General features: G+C 43.2%; 1 protein-coding gene across 5 annotated transcripts in view; it reads right to left on the bottom strand.

Annotated features, from left to right (window-relative positions):
- NBEA (neurobeachin) overlaps window positions 1-23,174 on the bottom strand; it is a 698,360-nt gene that overhangs the window by 381,201 nt on the left and 293,985 nt on the right. For 4 of the 5 annotated variants that reach the window (XM_056561911.1, XM_056561913.1, XM_056561912.1 and 1 more), the window contains exons 1-2: window positions 18,867-19,823; window positions 3,195-3,412 (exon numbers count right to left, since the gene is read on the bottom strand). In XM_056561911.1, the coding sequence (XP_056417886.1) occupies window positions 3,195-3,412; window positions 18,867-19,286 (638 nt within the window). In that variant the 5' untranslated portion in view covers window positions 19,287-19,823. Of the gene's footprint in view, window positions 1-3,194; window positions 3,413-18,866; window positions 19,824-23,174 lie in introns of those variants that run through there. The other variant, XM_056561916.1, reaches the window with a different exon arrangement.

Raw genomic sequence — 23,174 nt, 5'->3', positions numbered from 1 at the left:
AGGAACAATTCAGTAGACACTGTTCATTACACTTGTATAACAGTAGTTCAGAAAACAAGGGGAGAGCTTTATTTAAAGGGGTACTCCTGTGGTGCCAGAAAGATTTACAGATTTCTAAATGACTTCTATTAAAAACTCTTAATCCTTCTAGTACTTATTAGCGACTGTATACTACAGAGGAAATTCATTTCTTTTGGGATTTCTTTCCTGTCACGACCACAGTGTTCTCTGCTGACACCTCTGTCCATTTAAGGAACTGTCCAGACCAGAATATGCTTGCTATGGAGATTTTATCCTGCTCTGTACAGTTCCTGATATGGTAGAGAGCACTGGGGTCAGATAGAAAAGAAATCCAAAAAGAAAATAATTTCCTCTGTAGTATACAGCTGCTAATAAGTATTGGAAGGATTAAGATTTTTTTAATAGAAGAAATGTACAAATCTGTTTAACTTTCTGGCACCAGTTTAGTTAAAAAAAATAAATAAAAAAAATTAAGTTTTCCACTGGAGTACCCCTTTAAGGAGCTACCAATCAGATGACAAACAAGCCTTTGCTCGGAACCATTGTGCGGCCAATAAAAACACCCTGTGTAAATATGTGGCTAGGGCCCTCGTGTTCTGCATTACACAGACAACCCACTAATTTAAAAGAACATTGTGTAATGCTTAATTTATCCTGTAGCAGCGCTGTAGGGAAACGGAACACTTACTGCCAGGTATCCCCACGGATTACAGCTGATGGACAGGAGTTCCAGTGATGAGGCCTGTAATGTCCTTTGTGGACAGTGACTCTTAACAAGTAGAGGGAAGCTCCTTATGTCACACAGTGCAGTATCATAGTGCTTGCTTCCAGACATTGTTTAAAGGCAGCATGTCATGCATGACTGGATGGGATTTTAGATACATCCCTTCCTCTCTAACCCACTCTTAACCAAGTAACAACCCCTTCACCCAATAGAAAAGACACTGACACCTGCTGTGGGAAAATTGGGCCGTGTGGCCCATTTATTTAACAAACCAATAAATAACATTTGAATATTTACATATAAACATAACCAAACTGGAGGGCACTCCCCTCCCCCAACCGGATTTGTGCAACACGCTTCTTACCCCTGTCCGCGAGCCCCTGGCCCAGGGGCACCCCGGTAACCTTCTGCACAATCCCTCGAACTCCTGAGGCCCAGAAACACCACCAGGAGGCCCAATTGAACCATCTCAAACATTTATCTTTCAAACTACTAACTCCCCCGGGAGCCTTTCACATGCCTCCCCCTTATCAGAATCCCACCCACCAAGCGTTTAAAAGAGGGCGGGCGGGTCCTTCTTCTCGCTTCTACATGCCGACTGGTGAGTACCCTCCCCCCCCTGAAGCACCCCCCTATATACACTCCTCCCCCTCCCCTCCAGATGACCTCCCTTTCACCCAACTCTCGAGCCACCTGCTACTGTCCCTTAAAGGAGCAGCAGCCATTTAACCCTTTAACCCCCATTCCCTTGAAATATACCTCTAACCACATTACCCCTTACTAACATCTGGGAGGACCACTAAAACCCCTGTCAAGGCGCCACTATGCCAGGGGTTCCCCCGCTCCGTTTGCTCCCAGTATATACAGTCTGATCTGCAGACATGATGCTACAGAGCAGGAGGAACAGACTGATACATAACTAGTGAGAAATTATTTAGTGTTACTAGTAATTGATTTATATAAATCATGCTCATTCATGCTCATGCTTGGGAGTCCAGTGGGTGGTCCTACTTAGTGATTGACAGCCTTCCCTGTATAGGTGTATAGAGACAGCTGTCAATCAGTGATTAGGGCCTCCCACTAGACTCCTAAGCCTTGAGTAAGCATGACTTTGAAGTGGTATTCTCATATCTGAGGCCATGTTTACACGTCCAGAATCTATTCCGCTGGAGATTCCATAGAGGTTTCTGGCATGGAAATTCTGATTTTCGTGTCCGCAGAAAGAATGAACCTGTGCATTCTTTCTGCAGACTCCACACGAAATCCATAGCAGTCTATGGGACGGCGCATTCCCGTGTGGTCCCGTGCAGTCTGCGGAATGTCCGCACAGAGATTTTCCGAGGTGTGAACATAGCCTTAGAGTTACCCCCTATCCTCTTGTAATCCATTCAGTTCCAAGGGATATCCACATTTCTATAAATTATCCCCCTATCCACAGAATGGGTGATAACAAGCTAAAGGCCTTCAGGGTACAATTGTCCTCTATTCTTGTGATCAACAGGATCCCTGTGGTGGACCCCAATTATTAGCTTGTTCTTCCCTATGCTGTAGATATGTGATTACTTCTGGAGATGGGAATATCCCTTTTAACTGACTGTATATCAGTCTATTCAGCTCTTCCTGTTCTAGAACATAATAGCAGATCAGACAATGTTCAACATGACAGGTTCCTTTAAACCAAACTTGGAATTAGATCTTAAAGGGGTACTCCGGTGGGGAAAAAAAAATCAATCAACTGGTGCCAGAAAGTTAAACAGATTTGTTAATTAATTCTATAAAAAAATCTTAATCCTTCCAGTACTTATTATCTGCTGAATACTACAGAGGAAATTCTTTTCTTTTTGGAACACAAAGCTCTCTGCTGACATCATGACCACAGAGCTCTCTGCTGATATCTGACATCTCTGTCCATTTTAAGAACTGTCCAGAGTAGGAGAAAATCCCCATAGAAAACATATGCTGCTCTGGACAGTTCCTAAAATGGACAGAGATGTCAGCAGAGAGCACTGTGGTCATGATGTCAGCAGAGAGCTCTGTGTTCCAAAAAGAAAAGAATTTCCTCTGTAGTATTCAGCAGCTAGCAAGTACTGGAAGGATTAAGATTTTTTTAATAGAAGTAATTTACAAATCTGTTTAAATTTCTGGCACCAGTTAAAATCTTTAAAGGTGACGGGAGCTTGTGACGCCATAGCCCCGTCCCCTCATGATGTCACGCCCCGCCCCCTCAATGCCGTCACGCCCCCTCCCATAGACTTGCATTGAGGGGGTGGACGCGTGATGTCATGAGGGGGGCGGGGCCACGACATCACGGGCTCCCAGTGCCGGCTCCAGTGTTCGGAACCGTTTGTTCCAAACGCTGAGCAGCGCAGTACCCCTTTAAGGCGAAGAATCTTGAAAAACGTTGTACGTTTTGACTTGTTTTCTAAGATATGCAGATATAAACCATTACCTTCTCCAGACATGGACATCGGTCTCCAGAGCAAAGAGCAGATCTGTTAATAGTCGCTGGTGCATTGGGGACCATTTGAACTCTGGTATACGGAACATTGTGGTGCGTGGACCAGGACTGAATTGCCGGCGCTGCTCCTCAGTCATTGGCATGCCACGGAATCCCAGATCAACACGCAAGTCTCTTTCATGCTGACTGATGGATCGCCCCTGAACCGCCTAAAAATAAAAAAATAAAGCATTAGAGAGAGCAATTAAAACAAATCAATAAAATGTTTTACTCTGTATACAGTGGAAACATGAAGTCATTGTTATCATTTTTATTGTGCATTTCCTCAGCTGGTCATTTGCCAGACAACATTTTATTTTCTTCTAATCCTCCAATACGCATTCGGCCAGAGAGATTTACCCCCCAATACGTTACTGTAGACACTGGGGGAGATTTATCAAAACCTGTGCAGAGGAAAACTTGCCCAGTTGCTCATAGCAACCAATCAGCTTGCTTCTTTCATTTTTATGAAGGCCTGTGAAAAATGAAAGAAGCGATCTGATTGGTTGCTATGGGCAACTGGGCAAGTTTTCCTCTGCACAGGTTTTGATAAATCTCCCCCTATATCCTAAAAGCGCATACAAAGCTTACCGTATTTTTCGCCCTATAGGACGCATCGGCGTATAAGACGCACCCAATTTATAGGTGGCAAATCTAAGAAAATAAAGATTCTGAACTCACCAGTGGTCTTCAACCTGCGGACCTCCAGATGTTGCAAAACTACAACTCCCAGCATGCCCGGACTGGTATAGGAGGTAATACTCACGTGTCCCCCGCCGCTCCGGACCAGTCACCCGTGCCCTGGATGTCGCTGCGTCCCCGTGGTGTCCCCGACGCTCCGGACTTCTTCTTCCCCGGGATCCACGCTCTCCGTTGCCGTCATCACGTCGCCGTCATCACGCCGCTCCTATTGGATGACGGCGCGCGCGACAACGTGATGACGCCGAAGGAAAGCGCAGGGGATCCTGGCACGGAGAAGACACCGAGCAGGCAGGTAAGGTCCCTCCCGGTGACCTGTAAGCTGTTCGGGACGCCGCGATTTCACCGCGGCGGTCCTGAACAGCCCGACTGAGCAGCCGGGTTAGTGTTATTTTCGCTTCAGATGCGGCGGTCAGCTTTGATCGCCGCGTCTGAAGGGTTTATACAGGACATCACCGCGATCGGTGATGTCCTTTATTAGCCGCGGGTCCTGGCCATTGACGGCCACAGGTATTCGCCGTATAAGACGCACCAACTTCCCCCCCCCCCCCCCAGTTTTGGGGAAGAAAAAGTGCGTCTGGAGCATGCACCATAGCCTGATTTTGTTAGTAGGTGTTTGATCACATCCCAACTCTTATATAAGGATGTGTGTAAACAGTGTAACACAGTGAACCATACCACTACCGTAGCTTCCAAGTTACAGATGATACCTTGTTATATCTGAGTGCTGTACTCTACTTTCTTCGGAGCTCCCATTCAAAATGCTTGGAGGAGGCATGCCAACCCTATTCTCAACTCTATGCAGACAAATGTATGGATCTCGTGACCAGCCGAGGAGTGAAGCCCAATGCCGCCACTTCCCCGGCGAATAACTCACGGTCGCAGCGGATCTCAGTAGTGAGACCTGATGCGATCAACAACTTTCAATATGTCTGATTGACATGTCAAACATTGTTTTTGATGAGAGTTACGCCTTAAAAGGGTATTCCAGGAATTTTTTTTATTTGACTATGCTACAGGGGCTGTAAAGTTAGTGTAATTCATAATATAGTGTCTGTACCTGTGTGTGACGGTTTTCTCACAATACTTCTGTGATTTTCACCCCAATATTTATTTTTACCAGCATTCAAAATGACTCAGATTTTTCCCAGGTTGCAATGCGGCTGAGACCTGACTCACTAGTCATCTGATGACAGGGAGCCTGTCTGCTTCAATGGGTGGAGGGATCAATCTGCAAGTAATGCAACAGCTGGAGGCATCCTGATTGAAAACCACAGGTCTTTTGAATGGATGCAGCTCATTTATGTTTCAATGGGTGGGGTGGCTGATGTGTGGGAGGGAGGAAGATGGAATTGTGGGATTTGTAGTCAAAAAAAGAAAAGTCAAACAGGAAATACTAGTTCACAAACAGCTAGCCACAGTGTTATGGTAATCTCACAACATAGCCATTTAGCCCCAAGACAAACACAAATCCTTCCTAAGCATGTCCATTACTGCCTGCCAGGTACGTACTAAACTCACCTTATGCTGGAGAACCCCTTTAATATTGATGGCCTATCTGTAGATCAGATGATTGAAAATGGTGTCTGGGTAAAAAACCCTACTGTAGAATATAGGAATAAACTGTTTTATGTATATTTTTTTATGGCCTTTTTCTGTAACTTTTTTACTTCTTCCTCTTAATTGCAAAATTGCATTCATAGAACAATGTCTTGTAGAAGAGGTGTCATGTTAATGTGACAGTAATGTCAATGGGGATCTAGACACTAGGTGAAAGGAGAAGGACACATTGATAAAGCTCGTGTTTGGGTGGCACAACTTTATTTCAGATGCTGTCTTGGGGCCAGATTCAGGTAGATGCCTCCCTTCTACTATTGTATTGAAGATAGAGACAACACTAAAGCGGCACTCCAGATATTGGTTGGCTGCCATGTTCCTATCTATAGCTGACCTCAGTCTTCATAGGTGTTCATCCACCATACAACTCGCACAGGACTTGGCTTGAGGAAGGGTCCAGACCAAAACATTTCTAAATGCTATACAAAATTTATTACAAAACAGACTGGATTTTCTGAGCACGGCCAATGGCTAATAAAATGGGAATTCACTAAGCATAAACTTATTATTGTCATATCAACATTGATAAGGTTGGCCTGGACTTTTGTACCGGATTTGATCAGAAGAAGAGTGGAACCATGTAAAGTGCTGCTAGTATGTACATATGATGACCGATATTCTATCATTCAAAGGACATTACCTAAATTATCTTAAAGGGGTACTCCGCTGGAAAACATTTTTCTTTAAATCAACTGGCGCCAGAAAGTTAAACAGATTTGTAAATTACTTCTATTAAAAAATCTTAATCCTTCCCGTACTTATCAGCTGCTATATGCTCCACAGGAAGTTCCTCTTTTTTGAATTTCCTTTCTGTCTGACACCTCTGTCCATTTTAGGAACTGTCCAGAGTAAAAGCAAATCCCAATAGCAACCCTATCCCGCTCTGGACAGTTCCTAAAATGGACAGAGGTGTCAGCAGAGAGCACTGTGGTCAGACAGAAAGGAAACTCAAAAAGAAAAGAACTTCCTATGGAGAATATAGCAGCTGATAAGTACTGGAAGGATTAAGATTTTTTGACACAAGTAATTTACATATCTGTTTAACTTTCTGGCACCAGTTGATTTAAAGAAAAATGTTTTTTGAGCGGAGTACCCCTTTAAATGCAAACACCTCTGAAGCATTGACCTTCCATTATGGAGAATGTGTGGGTCACAGGGTCACAGCTCCGAGACCAGATGAAGTTTGCTCACAAATGAAGAATTAGGACAGAAGAACAAGATCTTTTCTCCTATTTCCTCCTAAACTGCATCATACAGAATCTTTACCATGTATAAGACCATACAGAAAAAGGATTCTATTCCCTATGACCTAAGGCAATCATTTTTTTGGAAACACTTCTCATGTCTTTCTCTTTCAGTACCATCCAACAACAGCTCCTCAATCCTACGGGCTCGCTCCATCATTGTTATACCCTCGCTGTGAACTTTTCTGGCAGGTACAACGTGTTATTCTGAGCAGCTGAACATAGAAAAGATGTAATGCGCAAATCTACATTGTTGTCATGTTCTAGCAAATCATCGCTCGGCTCGATATTTGTGAACTGAAGGCTGTTCAGCGGTTTTGGCTTAGGAAATGTAACAGGTTTTGGAAGAAAACTATTTTGCTTTCACACTGTATGTTAGATATCGCTCTCTCTGATGCCAAGTTAGGGTATGTGCACACTTATGTGTGATCGCCATGTTCTCGAAGTTCATTGAAATCGTGGAACAAATTAACTCAATATGAATAAGTCAGTAGAGATGACTGTGTGAGAGGGTTTGGGAAGTAGGGACATGTAAAATGAGGAGGAGGTGAAGAGGTCCACAGTGCACCCCATTCTAAGCACATGGTGCCGACTGAACCTTAAGGGGTATTCCGGCCATAGACCTCTTATACTCTATCCAAAGGGGATAGGGTATAAGGGGATAAGATGTCTGATTGAGGGGGGTTGCGCCGCTGGGACCCCGCACGATCGTTGTGCAGCACCTACAATCTATGCGGGCTTCTGCGCCAGTCTCGGAGACTTCTGTTTTTCCCCTCCATTCATGTCTATGGGAGGGGACGTGACGGCCGTCACGGCCCGTCCCATAGACATGAATGGCAAGGGTGTGGCGTGACATCATGTCTCCAGTCCCGGAAAAAACAGGGGCCCCCTGCAATCAGACATCTTAACCCCTATCCTTTGGATAGGGGATAAGGTGTCTATGGCCGGAATACCCCTTTAAGAATCTGCAAGTGATGACGTGTTCCAGCAAACCTGGAAAGGCCTCATAAGTTGTATTTTATGATGTGGTTCTTTATGCAATCAGCTGATCGCCCCAGGTCCCACATCTAGTGGACAATTAACCTGACAAAGGAAACTGCAGCCAGTCAGGAATTCCCATGAAGGTGTATGCTCACATGGGCAGATCAGAAGAGAGTTTCCCATTGCAAGTTTTAGACCTGGCGGTTTTTCCGCAGCAGAAAATCCACAGTAGATTACGTTGACTTAAATGGGGTCTGCTGCAGATTTTCTGCTGTGGAAATTCTGCTGCTGAGGATAATCCACGGCTGAAACCAGAATAGATACCACCCATGCGAAAGAACTGTGATATATACTTACCAGACCGGAACATGAATTTTAAGCTTGGCTGCATGTTTAAAGTACTGTTTATTCTAAGTGTACAGGAGATATTCAGGAGATATAACTCAGGAGGTAGTCTGGAGGTGGACACAACTAAAAAGATTTGTTTGTTTTAAATATTTCCCCTCTTTAAAATAGCAGATTTGGTTCCACTTTTTGAAGGTTTGGATGCAATTTGAACTGTAGATAGTTTATTTAAACTAGGAAAGGTGGAGGGGCAAAAGAGTGATAACAAGCTTAAAGGGGTACTCCAGCGCTAAGACATCTTATCCCCTATACAAAGGATAGGGGATAAGATGCCTGATCGCGGGGTCCCGCCGCTAGGGACTCCCGTGATCTTCCACACCGCACCCCGTTAGAATCAGCCCTCGGGGCGTGCTCGCTCCGGGTCTGATTACTGGTGATCACGGGGAAGGAGCATAGTGATGTAATGGCTCCGCCCCCATGTGACATCACGCTCCACCCCCTCAATGCAATCCTATGGGAGGGGGGCGTGACAGCTGTCACAGAGCGAGCAGACATGAATGGAGGGGGCGTGGCGTGACGTCACATCCCCAGTCCCGGAAGTTTCCGAAACTGGAGATACAGCACCCGCATAGAATGCGGGTGCTGCAGGGAGATCGCGGGGGATCTCAGCAGTGGGCCCCCCACCCCGTGATCAGACATCTTATCCCCAATACTTTGGATAGGGGATAAAATGTTTTTGCCCGGAATACCCCTTTAATATTCACAAATGTGGATTTGGTATATAATGTTACTGTAGGTGAAAGCTTGGAATCTAGTGATCACCAGTCAGTGTGATGAACTTGCAGTCGTACAAATTATCTGTACCTACAGCGCTATCCATCTCCCATGTTACAGCCAAACACATATATAAATTGTGCTCTTGGGGGATCATCTTATATGTTTTATATTTTCATAATATACATTTTATAACTTTGGATTCAACCATCCAATCTCTATTTTATTTTCACTGTATTTTATGTGTCGCATCTGATGCAAGGGCCCTGCAGAGGATGTTATTAATAATTAAGCAATAAATGGTTATGTAATATATCTGATTCTCACTCTCAATTTTCTACTATTACTTCTATCTCTATTGCCCCCATTACCTAGTAGGATTGCTTCCATATATTTTTTAGTTCTTAGTCTAATTAGGCACACACGGTAGTGTGTAACACAGTATCCTAGGTTTTGGGTCTTTGGTGTCTATGTAGAGCTCCCAGATTTTTGGTTTTGTATCTATAATGTGGAAAGTGCAAATAATGTCAGAATTTAGAATATTTGACACAGTCCTGACCTCAGTATCTGAAGAAAGGGATTTAGGAGTAATTATTTCAGAAGACTTAAAGGTAGGAAGACAATGTAATAGAGCAGCAGGAAACGCTAGCAGAATGCTTGGATGTATAGGGAGAGGTATAAGCAGTAGAGAGGGAAGTGCTCATGCCGCTGTACAGAACACTGGTGAGACCTCACTTGGAGTATTGTGCGCAGTACTGGAGGCTGTATCTCCAGAAGGATATAGAACTTACCAGGAAAGGACCTTAACATGTAGAGAAGAAAGAAGAGACAGAGGGGATATGATAGAGACTTTTAAATACATAATGGGAATCAACACGGTAAAAGAAGAAATACTACCACAAGAGAACATTGTTTTATATTGGAGGGGCAAAGGTTTAAAAGTAATATCAGAAGTATTTACTGAGAGAGTAGTGGATACATGGAATAGCCTTCCTGCAGAAGTGGTCGCTGGCAAATATACTGAGGGAGTTCTAGAATACATGGGCTAAGCATAAGGGTGCGTTCACGCTACGGAATTCCGCGGTGTGAACTTAACATTAGTGTGAATGGGTCTCCGCGAGACCCGTTCACAGTGCAGAATTTCCACGGCGGACAATTCTATCGCTTAAATTGTTCCGCACAAAGAAAGAACATGTTCATTATTTGCGCAGATTCCGCGAACACTGCATAGCCGTCAATGGTGACAGCTCAGTGCCCCGTGGCCCTAGCGCCGAAGCAACCGTGGCGGCGGCCGCCAGGCGGTATCTCCGCTCGCGGAAATCAGCGAGCGGAGATTCTGCACTGTGAACGCACCCTTAGGCTATCCTTCATTTAAGATATGGCAGGGACTATCGACAGCAATCTGCTGCAGACATACTCGCCATCCCATTGACAAATGGAACTTCTCTGGCATATACCGCTGGAAGATTGAACAAGTTTCACCTGGAATCCCATTCAAAACTTCCGACACGTGAAAAGAGCAGCAGAGTCCTATAAAGACCAATAATAACGTGGATGAGATCTTAATAAATCACATTTATATGTTGCAGAAGTCTATCTGCAATGTGGTATCTAAATCCACGGCATATTAATCCATTCTGTGGATTTTCAAAGCGAATTTCACCCATAGTAATGCACAGGGTCAAATTCATGGTAAATCAGCAGCAGAATCCCCATGTTAAACAAGCAGATTTTGCTGAAACATGTGTCAACATGCCCTTAAAGGGGTACTTCATAGGGAAAAACTGGTGCCAGAAAATTATACAAATTTTTCAATTATTTTGGTTAAAAAATCTTAATCCTTCCAGCACTTATTAGCTGCTGTATGCTCCAGAGGAAGTGGTATAGTTCTTTCCAGTCTGACCTCTCTGCTGCCACCTCTGTCCATGTCAGGAACTGTCCAGAGCAGGAGGGGTTAGATATGGGGATTTCCTTCTTCTCTGGACAGTTTCCTGACAGAGGTGTCAGCAGAATGCACTGTGGTCAGACTGGAAAGAAGTACAAAACTTCCTCAGGACCATACAGCAGCTGATAAGTACTGGAAGGATTGAGATTTTTGGAAAGACCTAATTTTAAAATCTGTATAATTTTCTGGCACCAGTTGATTTGAAAACTTTTTTCCTCCGGCCTGCCACTTTAAAGCAGACCTGTCAGCAGTAAAACAGCATGTAAATAAGCCCATGGCAGCGTAGCAGTGGTGCAGTATAGTCCCATTTGTATTTGAATGGGATAATTCTGCAGTACTTTGCGAGCAAAAAAACAATGGTCAAAAGGGCTGGGAGCCCGAAATCTGCCGATCTAATATCTTAAGAATAGGCCATTCATTTTACACAGCAGTATAATCTCTAAGAAAATGGCAGCCTACTGCTCACTCCTACATAGCTGGGCCCCGCTAAATTGGAGTGCTTTACATTTTAGGAGACTTTCCCAACCTATGTGCAGAACATTAAAAAAAAAAAAAAAATATTTGAATTACATTTTTTTTTTATGAGAATGGAATAGGAGACAATCTTTATGATCAGTATGTGAGGGAAACAAAGGAGTCTGAATACGAGATGACAAATAAAAGCATGGGGGTAGATAACGACAGGTGTACGGGCCTAAATCTGCTTCTCCATTTACGGATACAAACGCTGTACCCTCCTGTAAGACAATTCACTGTACGTACAGCACAGCTTTGTCATTTCTGTATGTTTTTATATATATTTTTTTTTTTTTTACAAACCGGCTGTCATATAATGATGTTATTGACCATGAATAAATATGGGGAGGGCGAGGCCTAGGTAAGTGTGTTTGCAGATTAAATGCTGGGACACTTGTAATTCTCCATCAGTAGGACAGTGGCGTTAAGAGGGGCAATGCAATCTGTTGCCTGGCAACCGGCGCCGCCCTTCAGTACTATGAAAAGCTAGGAGAGGCTCTGGACTCCTGCCGCTCTCTGATGGACAAAATGACATAAATGCCATGAAACCACTGAAAACACTATCTTTTTATCGGCAGACTATTCTGGACATGGACTTCGGCCTTTTTGTCTCACACCTATATTATTATAGCCATTTTCTGTCCACTCCAGTGTCCTGTCACATCTGACCACCTCAGCGGGGTAAAACAGCTTTTAAAGGGGTACTCCGATGCTCAGCGTTTGGAACAAACTGTTCCGAACGCTGGAGCTGGGAGCTCATGATGCCATTGCCATGCCCCCTCATGATGTCCCGCCCTGCCCCCTCAATGCAAGTCTATGGGAGGGGGCGTGGCATTATAAGGGGCGGGGCTATGATGTCACAAGCTCCCGACTCCAGCGTTCGGAACACTTTGTTCCAAACACTGAGCAGAGGAGTACCCCTTTAAAGGGGTACTCCTCTGGAAAATATATATATATTTTTTAAATCAACTGGTGCTAGAAAGTTAAACAGATTTTTAAATTACTTCTATTAAAAAATCTTAAAGGGGTTCTCCACCATGAGGTGATTTTAGTATGTACCTGGCAGACAGTAATGGACATGCTTAGGAAGGATCTGCGCTTGTCTTGGGGCTAAATGGCTATGTTGTGAGATTACCATAACATTGTGGCTAGCTTTTTGTGAACTGGTATTTCCTGTTTGACTTTTCTTTTTTTGACTACAAATCCCAGAATTCCATCTTCCTCCCTCCCACACATCAGCCACCCCACCCATTGAAACATAAATGAGCTGCATCCATTCAAAAGACCTGTGGTTTTCAATCAGGGTGCCTACAGCTGTTGCATTAGTTGCAGATTGATCTCTCTCCCACCAAGCGATCGCTCCACCCATTGAAGCAGACAGGCTCCCTGTCATCAGCTGACTAGTGAGTCAGGTCTCGGCCGCATTGGGTGAAAATCACAGAATTGTGAGAAAACCGTCACACACAGGTACAGACTCTATATCATGAACTACACAAACTTTACAGCCCTGAAAGCATTGTACATACAGTGCCCATCATAGCTTATACCAGTGTTTCCCAAACAGTGTGCCTCCAGCAGTTGCAAAACTACAGCTCCCAGCATGTCCGGACAGCCAAAGGCTGTCCGGGCATGCTGGGAGTTGTAGTTTTGCAACAGCTGGAGGCACACTGGTTGGGAAATACTGGCTTAGGCTGGGTTCACACCACGTTTTTGCAATACAGTTCCCGTATCAGGTTTTTGATAAAAAATTGATTCCTCAAAACCGGACTAAAATGTATCAAAACATGTGTACAAATTTTTATCTGTATACGGTGTGAAAAATGATGTCCGGTTGCATCTGTTTTTAAGAAAGAAAAACATATATGTTTTTTACTTTTCACTCCATTATAAATAAAGTTTCACTTGTTTGATTGAAATTCCAAGGAAAAAAACGGTGCAAAGTCAAAAACCACATGGTGAAAACCGGATGGAACCATACGCACTAGGGCTACACGATATATCGCAAAAGCAATCGAATTGCGATTTTTGCTTTTTGCGATACACCCCCCCCCCAGGAAAACATGCGATTATCTGCTCGGGCCGGCTGCCGTGGCGGGGCCGGACAGAGCAGGTAAAAACAAATTTAAATACCAGTATTTATCGGCATATGACCCGCATCCCTGCCTGCGTGTTATATGCCGATAAATCTTCTGGTCACTGATTTAAACGGCCGTAGTAGCAGCTGGTTGTGAAGTATTAGCAGTCCGGGTGCGGCCACTTAAAATCAGTGATGGGCGGCGTCTCCTCCCCGCTGTGCTTTTAATTTTCCTTACCTCCCTCATCATTCCCCCTTTTCCCCTGCTTTTTATAGTTTTTTTTTTTACTTTCCTTACTTGGCTGCGCTTCGGATGGCCAGGTCAGACGGCGGGTCTTGCGGGCTGTGTGGTCATGAAGCAGATGAATGACGTCCTCTCCCGGCTCCTCTGTGCGGCATCAGTGAAGTCACTTTTCATTTTCTGCAGCCGCTGCGAGTCAGAGTTTGGAGTGTGGCGACAGCAGGAAATGAAAAGTGATGTCACTGATGCCGCGCAGAGAAGCCGGCAGAGGACATCACTCATCTGCTTCACTGACCACAGCCCACAAGACCCCCCCCCCCCCCGCCTGACCTGGCCTGTCGAAGCGCAGCCAGGTAAGGAAAATAAAAAAATATATAAAAAGCAGGGGAAAAGGGGGAATGATGAGGGAGGGAGGAGGTAAGGAAAATAAAAATAATATATAAAAAGCAGGGGGGGGAAGTGATGAAGGAGGGGGGAGGTAGGGAAAATAAAAAATATAAAAAGCAGGGGAAAAGGGGAAATGATGAGGGAGGGAGGGAGGAGGTAGGGAAAATAAAAAAAAAGATATATAAAAAGAGGGGGGGGGGAAGTGATGAGGAAGGGGGGAGGTAGGGAAAACAAAAAATGTATATAAAAAGCCGGGTGGGGAGTGATGAGGGAGGGGGAGGTAGGCAAAGAAAAAATAAATAAAAATAATATATATATATATATATATATATATATATATATATATATATAAAAAGGCAGGAGGGGGAGGTAGGGAAAATAAAAAATATAAAAAGCAGGGGAGAAGGGGGAATGATGAGGGAGGGGGGGAGGTAGGGAAAATAAAAAAATGTATATATAAAAAGCAGGGGGGGGAGTGATGAAGAGGGGGGAGGTAGGGAAAATAAAAAAAGATATATAAAAAGCGGGGGGGGGGGAATGATGAGGGAGGGGGGAGGTAGGGAAAATAAAAAAATATATATAAAAAGCAGTGGGGGGGGGGGTGGAATGATGAGGCATGGGAATGCCATAGGAAGAACATGATGGGGGGATGATGACACAGGGGGAAATGATGAGGGGGGATTATTAGACATGGGGGGGGGGGGAGGCGATGAGAGGGGTAAATGTGGCAAAGGAACCGATAAAAGGGGGGGGGGGGGGAATGATGTGACACTGGAGGGGACGAGACCAAACTGAGGTGCAGAAGAAAACGAAGTTGGGGGGATGATGTGGCATTTAGTCCAAGTAATACTTCATTTATTTATTTTTTACTTACATTTCCTTGTTAAAATGGGTGTGTGTGTTATACGCCGATAAATACAGTCCTAAAAGTCAGTGTTTCCCAACCAGGGGGCCTCCAGTTGCTGCAAAACTACAATTCTCAGCATGCCTGGACCGGCAAAGGCTGACAGGGGGGAAGAATGTGACAAGGGGGGGGGGGGGGGGGGGAAGAATGTGACAAGGGGGAGAAGAAAAATGGGCGGTGGGCATAAAATGGGTAGGTAGGTGTGAAATGGGGGCGATTGTACATGAAATGGGGGATTTCACCATTTATTTATTTTTTATTAGATTGCATCGCATATCGAAATTTTTAGGCCCAAAATCGCAATCGCACATTTTCCCCATATAGTGCAGCCCTAGTATGCATTGAAAAAAAACGTATACGTTTCAATACGGTTTTTCACCTGGACCTAAACTGTGGTAGGCTACGGTTTTGGGTACAGGACAAAAAATGACAAAACTGTACAGGATGCAAAACGGACACAACCTGATGCATCTTTTGGCATACGGATTCCAATGGAGAGTCAATGCATACGGTTTTCAATACGTATATGGGAACTGTATTGCAAAAAGGTGGTGTGAACCCGGCCTTAGACTTTATCTTATGGAGCCATACAGCAACCAAGCACACACTGAGGTGTTTAGGAACCCTAAGTCTTTATACATGTAGGACAGTGGTCTCCAAACTGTGGACCTCCACCTGTTGGAAAAATACAACTCCCAGCATGCCCGGACAGCCAATGATGGGAGTTGTAGTTTTCTAACAACTGGAGGTGCACAGTTGGAGACCACTAAAGTTGATCAACCCTAGGTAGCAGCAAGTAACTCTTAAATGGGCACTGTCAGATACAAAAACTTTTGATATGTTGTAAAGCATGTATAACCAATAGGTTTTGCAATTGCTTTCATTAGAAAATTTTCAGTCAAACAACTGCCCCCCCTGCCTGCTTGGACACATACTAGTCCTGCTGTGTCCATGCATCATCACCTATGTCATGGACACACTTCCTTGATTGACAGCTGTGAGCGCAGGGCTGTCAGCTTGTGTCCCGCTACTGTCAGTGAGGACAAGCTGGGAGTTGTAGTTTTGCTAATGCTAGGGGAGATGTGAGCAGACAGTATACTGAGGGAGGGGCGGAGACCTGCACAATGAGGCCACGCCCCCTCCCTTTGAGAGGAATTCAGACTAGTAAGCTAAATTAAAGATGTAGTAAAAAAATAAATAAAGGTCCTAGACACATAAAAATTAGATGTACATTGTCAGGATTAGGTACTGAGTCATATATTAAGAAAAATTATTTTTTTGTTTGAGCTGACGGGTACACTTTAACAGCAGGTGTGTAACATCTGTACATGTTATGTGACAAACCAGAGATATCTCTAGTCTTGCCGGAATAGACCAATCCTTGGAGAACCCTTTGTATTGCCAATGAAGAGCTCTGTAAACTATAATCATGTCTTCTATAAGCCTGTGGCAATCTGTAATAAAATAACTACACACAGTCTACATGTCGTTAAGGTTGTCTTATGGGGTTAGGTATAATCTGACTGGAAGAATTCATCCTGAACATTCAAGTGATTCAATCTAAAGGAAAAACATTTGTTATAAGACCAGCTCAAAAAGGGTCTACTGCAGTGGTCTTCAACCTGCGGACCTCCAAATGTTGCAAAACTACAACTCCCAGCATGCCCGGACAGCCAACGGCTGTCCGGGCATGCTGGGAGTTGTAGTTTTGCAACATCTGGAGGTCCGCAGGTGGAAGACCACTGGTCTACTGTCTTATTGAGTATACACGGTGGTGTACGGAGACTCATTTTCATGGGAAAGGTATGCAAATTAGCTCTCCTTAAAGGGGTACTCCGGTGGAAAACATTTTTTTTAAATCAACTGGTACCAGAAAGTTAAACAGATTTGTAAATGACTTCATTTTAAAAATCCTAATCCTTCCAGTACTCATCAGCTGCTGTATAATACAGAGAAAGTTATTTTCTTTTTGAATTTCTTTTCTGTCTGACCACAGTGCTCTCTGCTGACACCTCAGGAACTGTCCAGAGTGGGAGCAAATCCCCATAGCAAAACTCTTCTGCTCTGGACAGTTCCTGACATGGACAGAGGTGTCAGCAGAGAGCACTGTGGTCAGACAGAAAATACATTCAAAAAGAACTTCCTCTGTATTATACAGCAGCTGATAAGTACTGGAAGGATTAAGATTTTTAAGTAGAAGTCATTTACAAATCTGTTTAAAGGGGTATTTCAGGAAAAAAATATTTTTTTTAATATCAACTGGCTCCAGAAAGTTAAACAGATTTGTAAATGACTTCTATTAAAAAATCTTAATCCTTTCAATAATTATCAGCTGCTGAAGTCGAGTTGTTGTTTTCTGTCTGGCAACAGTGCTCTCTGCTGGCACCTCTGCCTGTCTCAGGAACTGCCCAGAGTAGAAGAGGTTTGCTATGGGGATTTGCTTCTAAACTGGGCGGTTCCCGAGACAGGTGTCATGAGAGAGCACTTAGACAGAAAAGAACAACTCAACTTCAGAAGCTCATAAGTACTGAAAGGATGAAGATTTTTTAATAGAAGTAATTTACAAATCTGTTTAACTTTCTGGAACCAGTTGATATATATATATATATATAAAAAAAAGTTTTTTTCCTAGATAACCCCTTTTTGACACCAGTTGATTTAAAAAAACAAAAACATTTCACTGCAGAAGGAAGAAAGGAAGAAAACTCTCTAATATTGGTCAAACCAGAGTCTTTTTCCAAAAGGATGACAAGTTGATCTGTAGGGTGCTGTTGCGATGCCCTTGCTCCTCATCGGTACAGAGAAAGGTGTCGGGGGGCTGGGAGATGCCTTAGATGCAGCGGTGTACAGATGGGGGACTTCATTTTGGAGGATGCTCTGGGTTGGCTAATATGAGATATAACTTTATTCCTTCTGGAGAAGAGGGAAGTTGTGAGCTGCTAGAACAGGAATAAATACATTAAACACAAAGTGGAAGTCTTTAGATACTTTCCAGCAACAGATATCCTTGATTCGCTTATCATATTATTCATGGAGATTATCCGGATGACATGCTGAGCAAATGGAGCAGCAGTGTGTGAAATTATAAGCTTAAATCTATGCCAAGAGGTCGGCATGAATATGTGCCCGCAGCCATACCAGGATGCACGGGAGTAACTCATGTGAAATTATTTTAATATGGTTATAGCTGGATGAAAGTTGTGCAAGAGAACCCCAACCAGGATATTGTTATTTAAGCACATACAGAACAGAGATGGTGTTCAGTAAAGCTTACCATTCCACTTCACCAGGAATAATGGATGAAGTAACACATGCACTAAACTAGCTTAAAGGGGTACTCCGGGGAAAAACTTTATTTTATTTATTTATTTATTAATTTTTAATCAACTGGTGCCAGAAAGTTAAACAGATTTGTAAATTACTTCTATTAAAAAATCTTAATCCTTCCTGTACTTATTAGTTGCTGAATACTACAGTGGAAATTCTTTTCTTTTTGAAACACAGAGCTATCTGCTGACATCATGAGCACAGTGCTCTCTGCTGACATCTCTGTCCATTTTAGGAACTGTCCAGAGTAAAAGGAAATCCCCATAGCAAACATATGCTGTTCTGGACAGTTCCTAAAATGGACAGAGATGTCTGCAGAGAGCACTGTGCTCGTGATGTCAGCAGACAGTTCTGTGTTTCAAAAAGAAAAAAGAAAAGAATTTCCGCTGTAGTATTCAGCAGCTAATAAGTACAGGAAGGATTAAGATTTTTTAATAGAAGTAATTTACAAATCTGTTTAACTTTCTGGCACCAATTGATTTAAAAAAAAAAAAATAAAAAAAAAAAAAAATTTCACCGGAGTACCCCTTTAAAATCAACACAATATAGAAATCATTAATATTCCATTACCTGTGTGGTGGTTGTAGTAGTCTGTATCTTCTTGATCTCTTTCCCAAGGTCTCTACCATCATCAGATCTCTCGGTATCAGACACTGTACTACCAGCATCCATATTCACTATGGATTTGTTACCAGAAGATTCCATTTCTAAAGTTGAGGTGGTCATCTGAGCATATTCAAGATTTTTTGAAGATGAAGCCAACTCTCTCTCAGAAATGCTGCCTAAGCTATCAGCCGTCGTATGGATCTTAAAATCTTTGTCCCCCATTACGGCTGATGCACAAGTGAGGTCAACACTGCTGGTCATGTGGGCCAACAAGCCAAGATCATCATTGACGCCAAGATGAACATGAGCATCCTGGACATTACCAATGGTTATATGGTTACCACTAGTCAGTTCAGGCAACAGCTTGTCCTCCGAATGTGTCATTTTATCAAAAAGAAATGAGGTATTGTTAGAAGTAGTTTGGTCTTTCTCATCAGCCAGGGTGATCAAAGGGCCATCTTTTTCTTCAGTTTCCTTAATAATACCAACACTGTCATGAACATTGTTTTGGAGTTTTTCAACAGCCGCACTGTAGACATTATCGAGCAAAGACTCAACTTCAACAAGAGCACCATTTTCTCCGGTGACGAGTGTCTCAGGAGACAAGTCCAAGTCATCCAGTTTTACTTCAGTGGCTTCAACTTTTTCAGCTTTGATGTCCACCAATAAGTCATGGACCTCTACTCGGACACCACCAGATGGTCTATCAGTGTTGGAGATTGTATCATCAGAAATTTTGGTTGCTATAAGAAGATCTCTGGCATCTGAATTCACAGGATAGTCCGTTTCACTCTCTGGGCTCTGACTTTGGGAGAGGTCATCGATTTCTCTAATTTCTAATCCACCCTTGGCAGCTACTGCTTGAGCAGAAAGTCCAGATATGGTGCTGACATTTCCTTTCTTGCCCTTCTTGATGTTCTCTTCTTCTTGTCTCTGATACTCTTCATACATTTTAGCCAAGTATTCCTTGTGTGCTTCATAAGTAACCTTAAGAAAGAGAAAATCATTAATGTTAACAAGCATTGAACCAAGTAACTTATGTAAGGTACTACCTATTTTACACAGTGTAGCCTTGTTTGCAGGCTGGTATCCCTTTCAAAGCAACAAAATATATGGCAGCAGTATGACTGCCAACGCTCTGCTTAGGTTTCAGTGAAACGTGGTGTTGACCCTGCTATTAGGAACAGTGTATTGTTTGTGTATATAGATAAAGGCACAGATAGTACTGTGTCCTAGTTTATCCCTGTGGAGTTCATGCATTCATTATTGCAGCAAAAGTAATGAACACAAGTCACTTAGAGGAGTAATGTAGTGAAACCCCCGCGATGTCCTGAATGGGGCCCCAGCAGTCTGCTGGAAGGAGGCGTGTCAACCCTCCCACGGAGCAGCACCTGGCACACCCCCGGCTTCCTGCGGGGGACAGACTGCCTGGCCCCTGTCCAGGAGATCGGGGGGTGCCCCGGCGGTCGGGCCCCTGTGGTCTATAATTTATAGATAAGTTATTTTACAGCGCACTACTCCTTTAAATAGTGCTGGGGTCACAAACCGAAATGTGGATAAATCAGAAAGAAAGAAAAAAAATATAAAAAACCCTTAAGAGTACAATAATATGTAAAAACAAATAATTAATATCTTACTTCTAGATTTATAAATTAGCACTTTACATTGGCATTCACATTTCAAACATATACGCCATACGCATAGATAGCAAAAGTCCCGACAGAACTCAGAGTTGGGTCACATATATGGGGGAGATTTACTAAAACCTGTGCAGAGGAAACGTTGACCAGTTGCCCATAGCAACCAATCAGATCGCTTCTTTCATTTAAAAAAAAAAAAAAGGCATGTGAAAAATGAAAGAAGCGATCTGATTGGTTGCTATGGGCAACTGGTCAACGTTTCCTCTGCACAGGTTTTAGTAAATCTCCCCATAATGTTTAAATAATAGACCCCAAGCTGTAATTCTGTTACTTTATTAATGATATTGTCAAAAAATCCTTTCATGGCTCTAGAGAACTGAGTACATAAATATCTATATGTTCACAGGCTTGAATATAAGCAAACAAAGGTCTATTACTTGACCGAATTTGCATTGACACTAAGGAAAGTTTTCATGACATCATTGTACTTGACCTAAACTAGAAGAGAACCGGATATCACCAGAATCTCTACATAGAGCAGCATGGAGCTTCAAATGATCCAATGTAAGCACAGAAAATGATTCTATTGTTAGTGGTGTCTATGGGTATATTAGGCTGCAGCTCACTTACATAGTATTATTTATCTTTCAAATCATAAGGTAGGTCACTATTCAGTAAAAATCTACACTTTGGGCCCCTGCCTAATATTGTGTGCAACCCCCTAATGCTCTGACCCATTAAGACATGGACTCCATAAGACCTCTAAAGGTGTTCTGTGGTATATGACACCAAGATGTTACCAGAAAATCCTTTAAAGAGGTTGTTCCACCATTAAAGGGGTACTGCGCCCCTAGACATCTTATCCCCTATCGAAAGGATAGGGGATAAGATGTCAGATCGCGGGGGTCCTGCCACTGGGGACCCCCGGGATCTCTGCTGCAGCACCTACCTGTTGCGGCTTCCGGCAGCACCGGAGGCTCTCATGCTAACGTCTCACGACCACGGTGACGGGAGATTGTGACGTCACACCCTGCCTCCTCAATGCAAGTCTATGGGAGGGGGCGTGATGGCTGTCACGCCCCCTCCCATAGACTTGCATTGAGGGGCGGGGCGTGACGTCACACGAGGGCGGAGTCGTGACGTCACGATCTCCCGTCACCGTGGTCGGGAGCCGAAGCCTCCAGTGCTGCCGGAGGCCGCAATAGGTGGGTGCTGCAACTGAGATCCCGGAGGTCCCCAGTGGTGGGACCCCCGCGATCTGACATCTTATGCCCTATCCTTTGGATAGGGGATAAGATGTCTAGGGGCGGAGTACCCCTTTAAGAGCTACACTCTATCCACAGAGTACGGCATGTGTGTGCAGTTGAAGAGGTCTGACTGCTAGGACACACTGCAATCTGAAGAATGGAGTCCTGCTATTATATTCCTCATCTTTAGGGGCTAGGCTATCTCTGACACCTCCCATAAATAGCAGTATGAAGCTGTGTCCACCACTACATTCCGATGGGAGACTTGGGACCCAATTTTTCAGATCAATGGGTATACAAAACCCCAACCCCCAGCTGTCTGTCTGTGGAAGATATTATTTGTAGTTTTACAACAGCTGAAGAGTCACAGGTTATAAAATGGAGCATGAGCTTAAATTAGCCTTCAAATTTTGATGAATGTATATTATTGTCTGACATACACCAAGACAAATGCTACTGTGTACACAATCTATCTTCAGTTTAAAGGGAACCTGACAACAGCATCACCTCAATCACAGGCATAGGTCCCCTTTAAATGGGTTATCCAGGGAAAATTTTTTTTTTTTATAAATCAACTGGCTTCAGAAAGTTAAACAGATTTGTAAATTACTTCTATTAAAAAATCTTAGTCCTTTCAGTACTTATGAGCTTCTGAAGTTAAGGTTGTTCTCTTCTGTCTAAGTGCTCTCTGATGACACCTGTCTCGGGAACCACCCAGTTTAGAAGCAAATCCCCAAAGCAAACCTCTTCTAAACTGGGCGGTTCCCGAGACACGTGTCATCAGAGAGCACTTAGACAGAAAAGAACAACCTTAACTTCAGAAGCTCATAAGTACTAAAAGGATTAAGATTTTTTAATAGAAGTAATTTACAAATCTGTTTAACTTTCTGGAGTCAGTTGATATATAAAAAAAAAAGTTTTTTCCTGGATAACCCCTTTAAGCAGCTTTTTATAAAGACTCTTCCGAATTAGTAAATTCATAAGAAAAATGGAGATAATTAGACTTATAACAGTTAAAAAATTACATTTAAATCTAAAAAAAAAAGACAGTCACCTTCAATATAAAAAGAACAAAGACAAGATTTAAAATATTGATGATTCGACTGAATCTTATTCTCGTCTCAGAAGTTGGTGGCACCCTTTAAATGTATTCTACTTCTTACAGAGATTAATGGTTTTATGAAAATCACTTGCACCATTTAAAGAGATCAGACTTCGACTTTGATCTGTAAAGCAATGCATTTTGTAGCCAGGTTTAGAAGGAAACACAGAGGAGCCCTGGTGGGCCCATACTCTCTGCCCAAAGAGGCTTCAAAGGCTAAATATAGATAATTACAAGATGAGAGCTGTTTGGGAACTATTGTCCGAGATATTCTGGCATTACG

The sequence above is a fragment of the Hyla sarda genome, chromosome 2, assembly GCF_029499605.1.
Source record: "Hyla sarda isolate aHylSar1 chromosome 2, aHylSar1.hap1, whole genome shotgun sequence".
In the NCBI taxonomy this organism is placed as follows: Eukaryota; Metazoa; Chordata; class Amphibia; order Anura; family Hylidae; genus Hyla; species Hyla sarda.
Note: the sequence above shows the minus strand (reverse complement) of the source record. Positions and strands in the feature narration are given on the sequence as shown.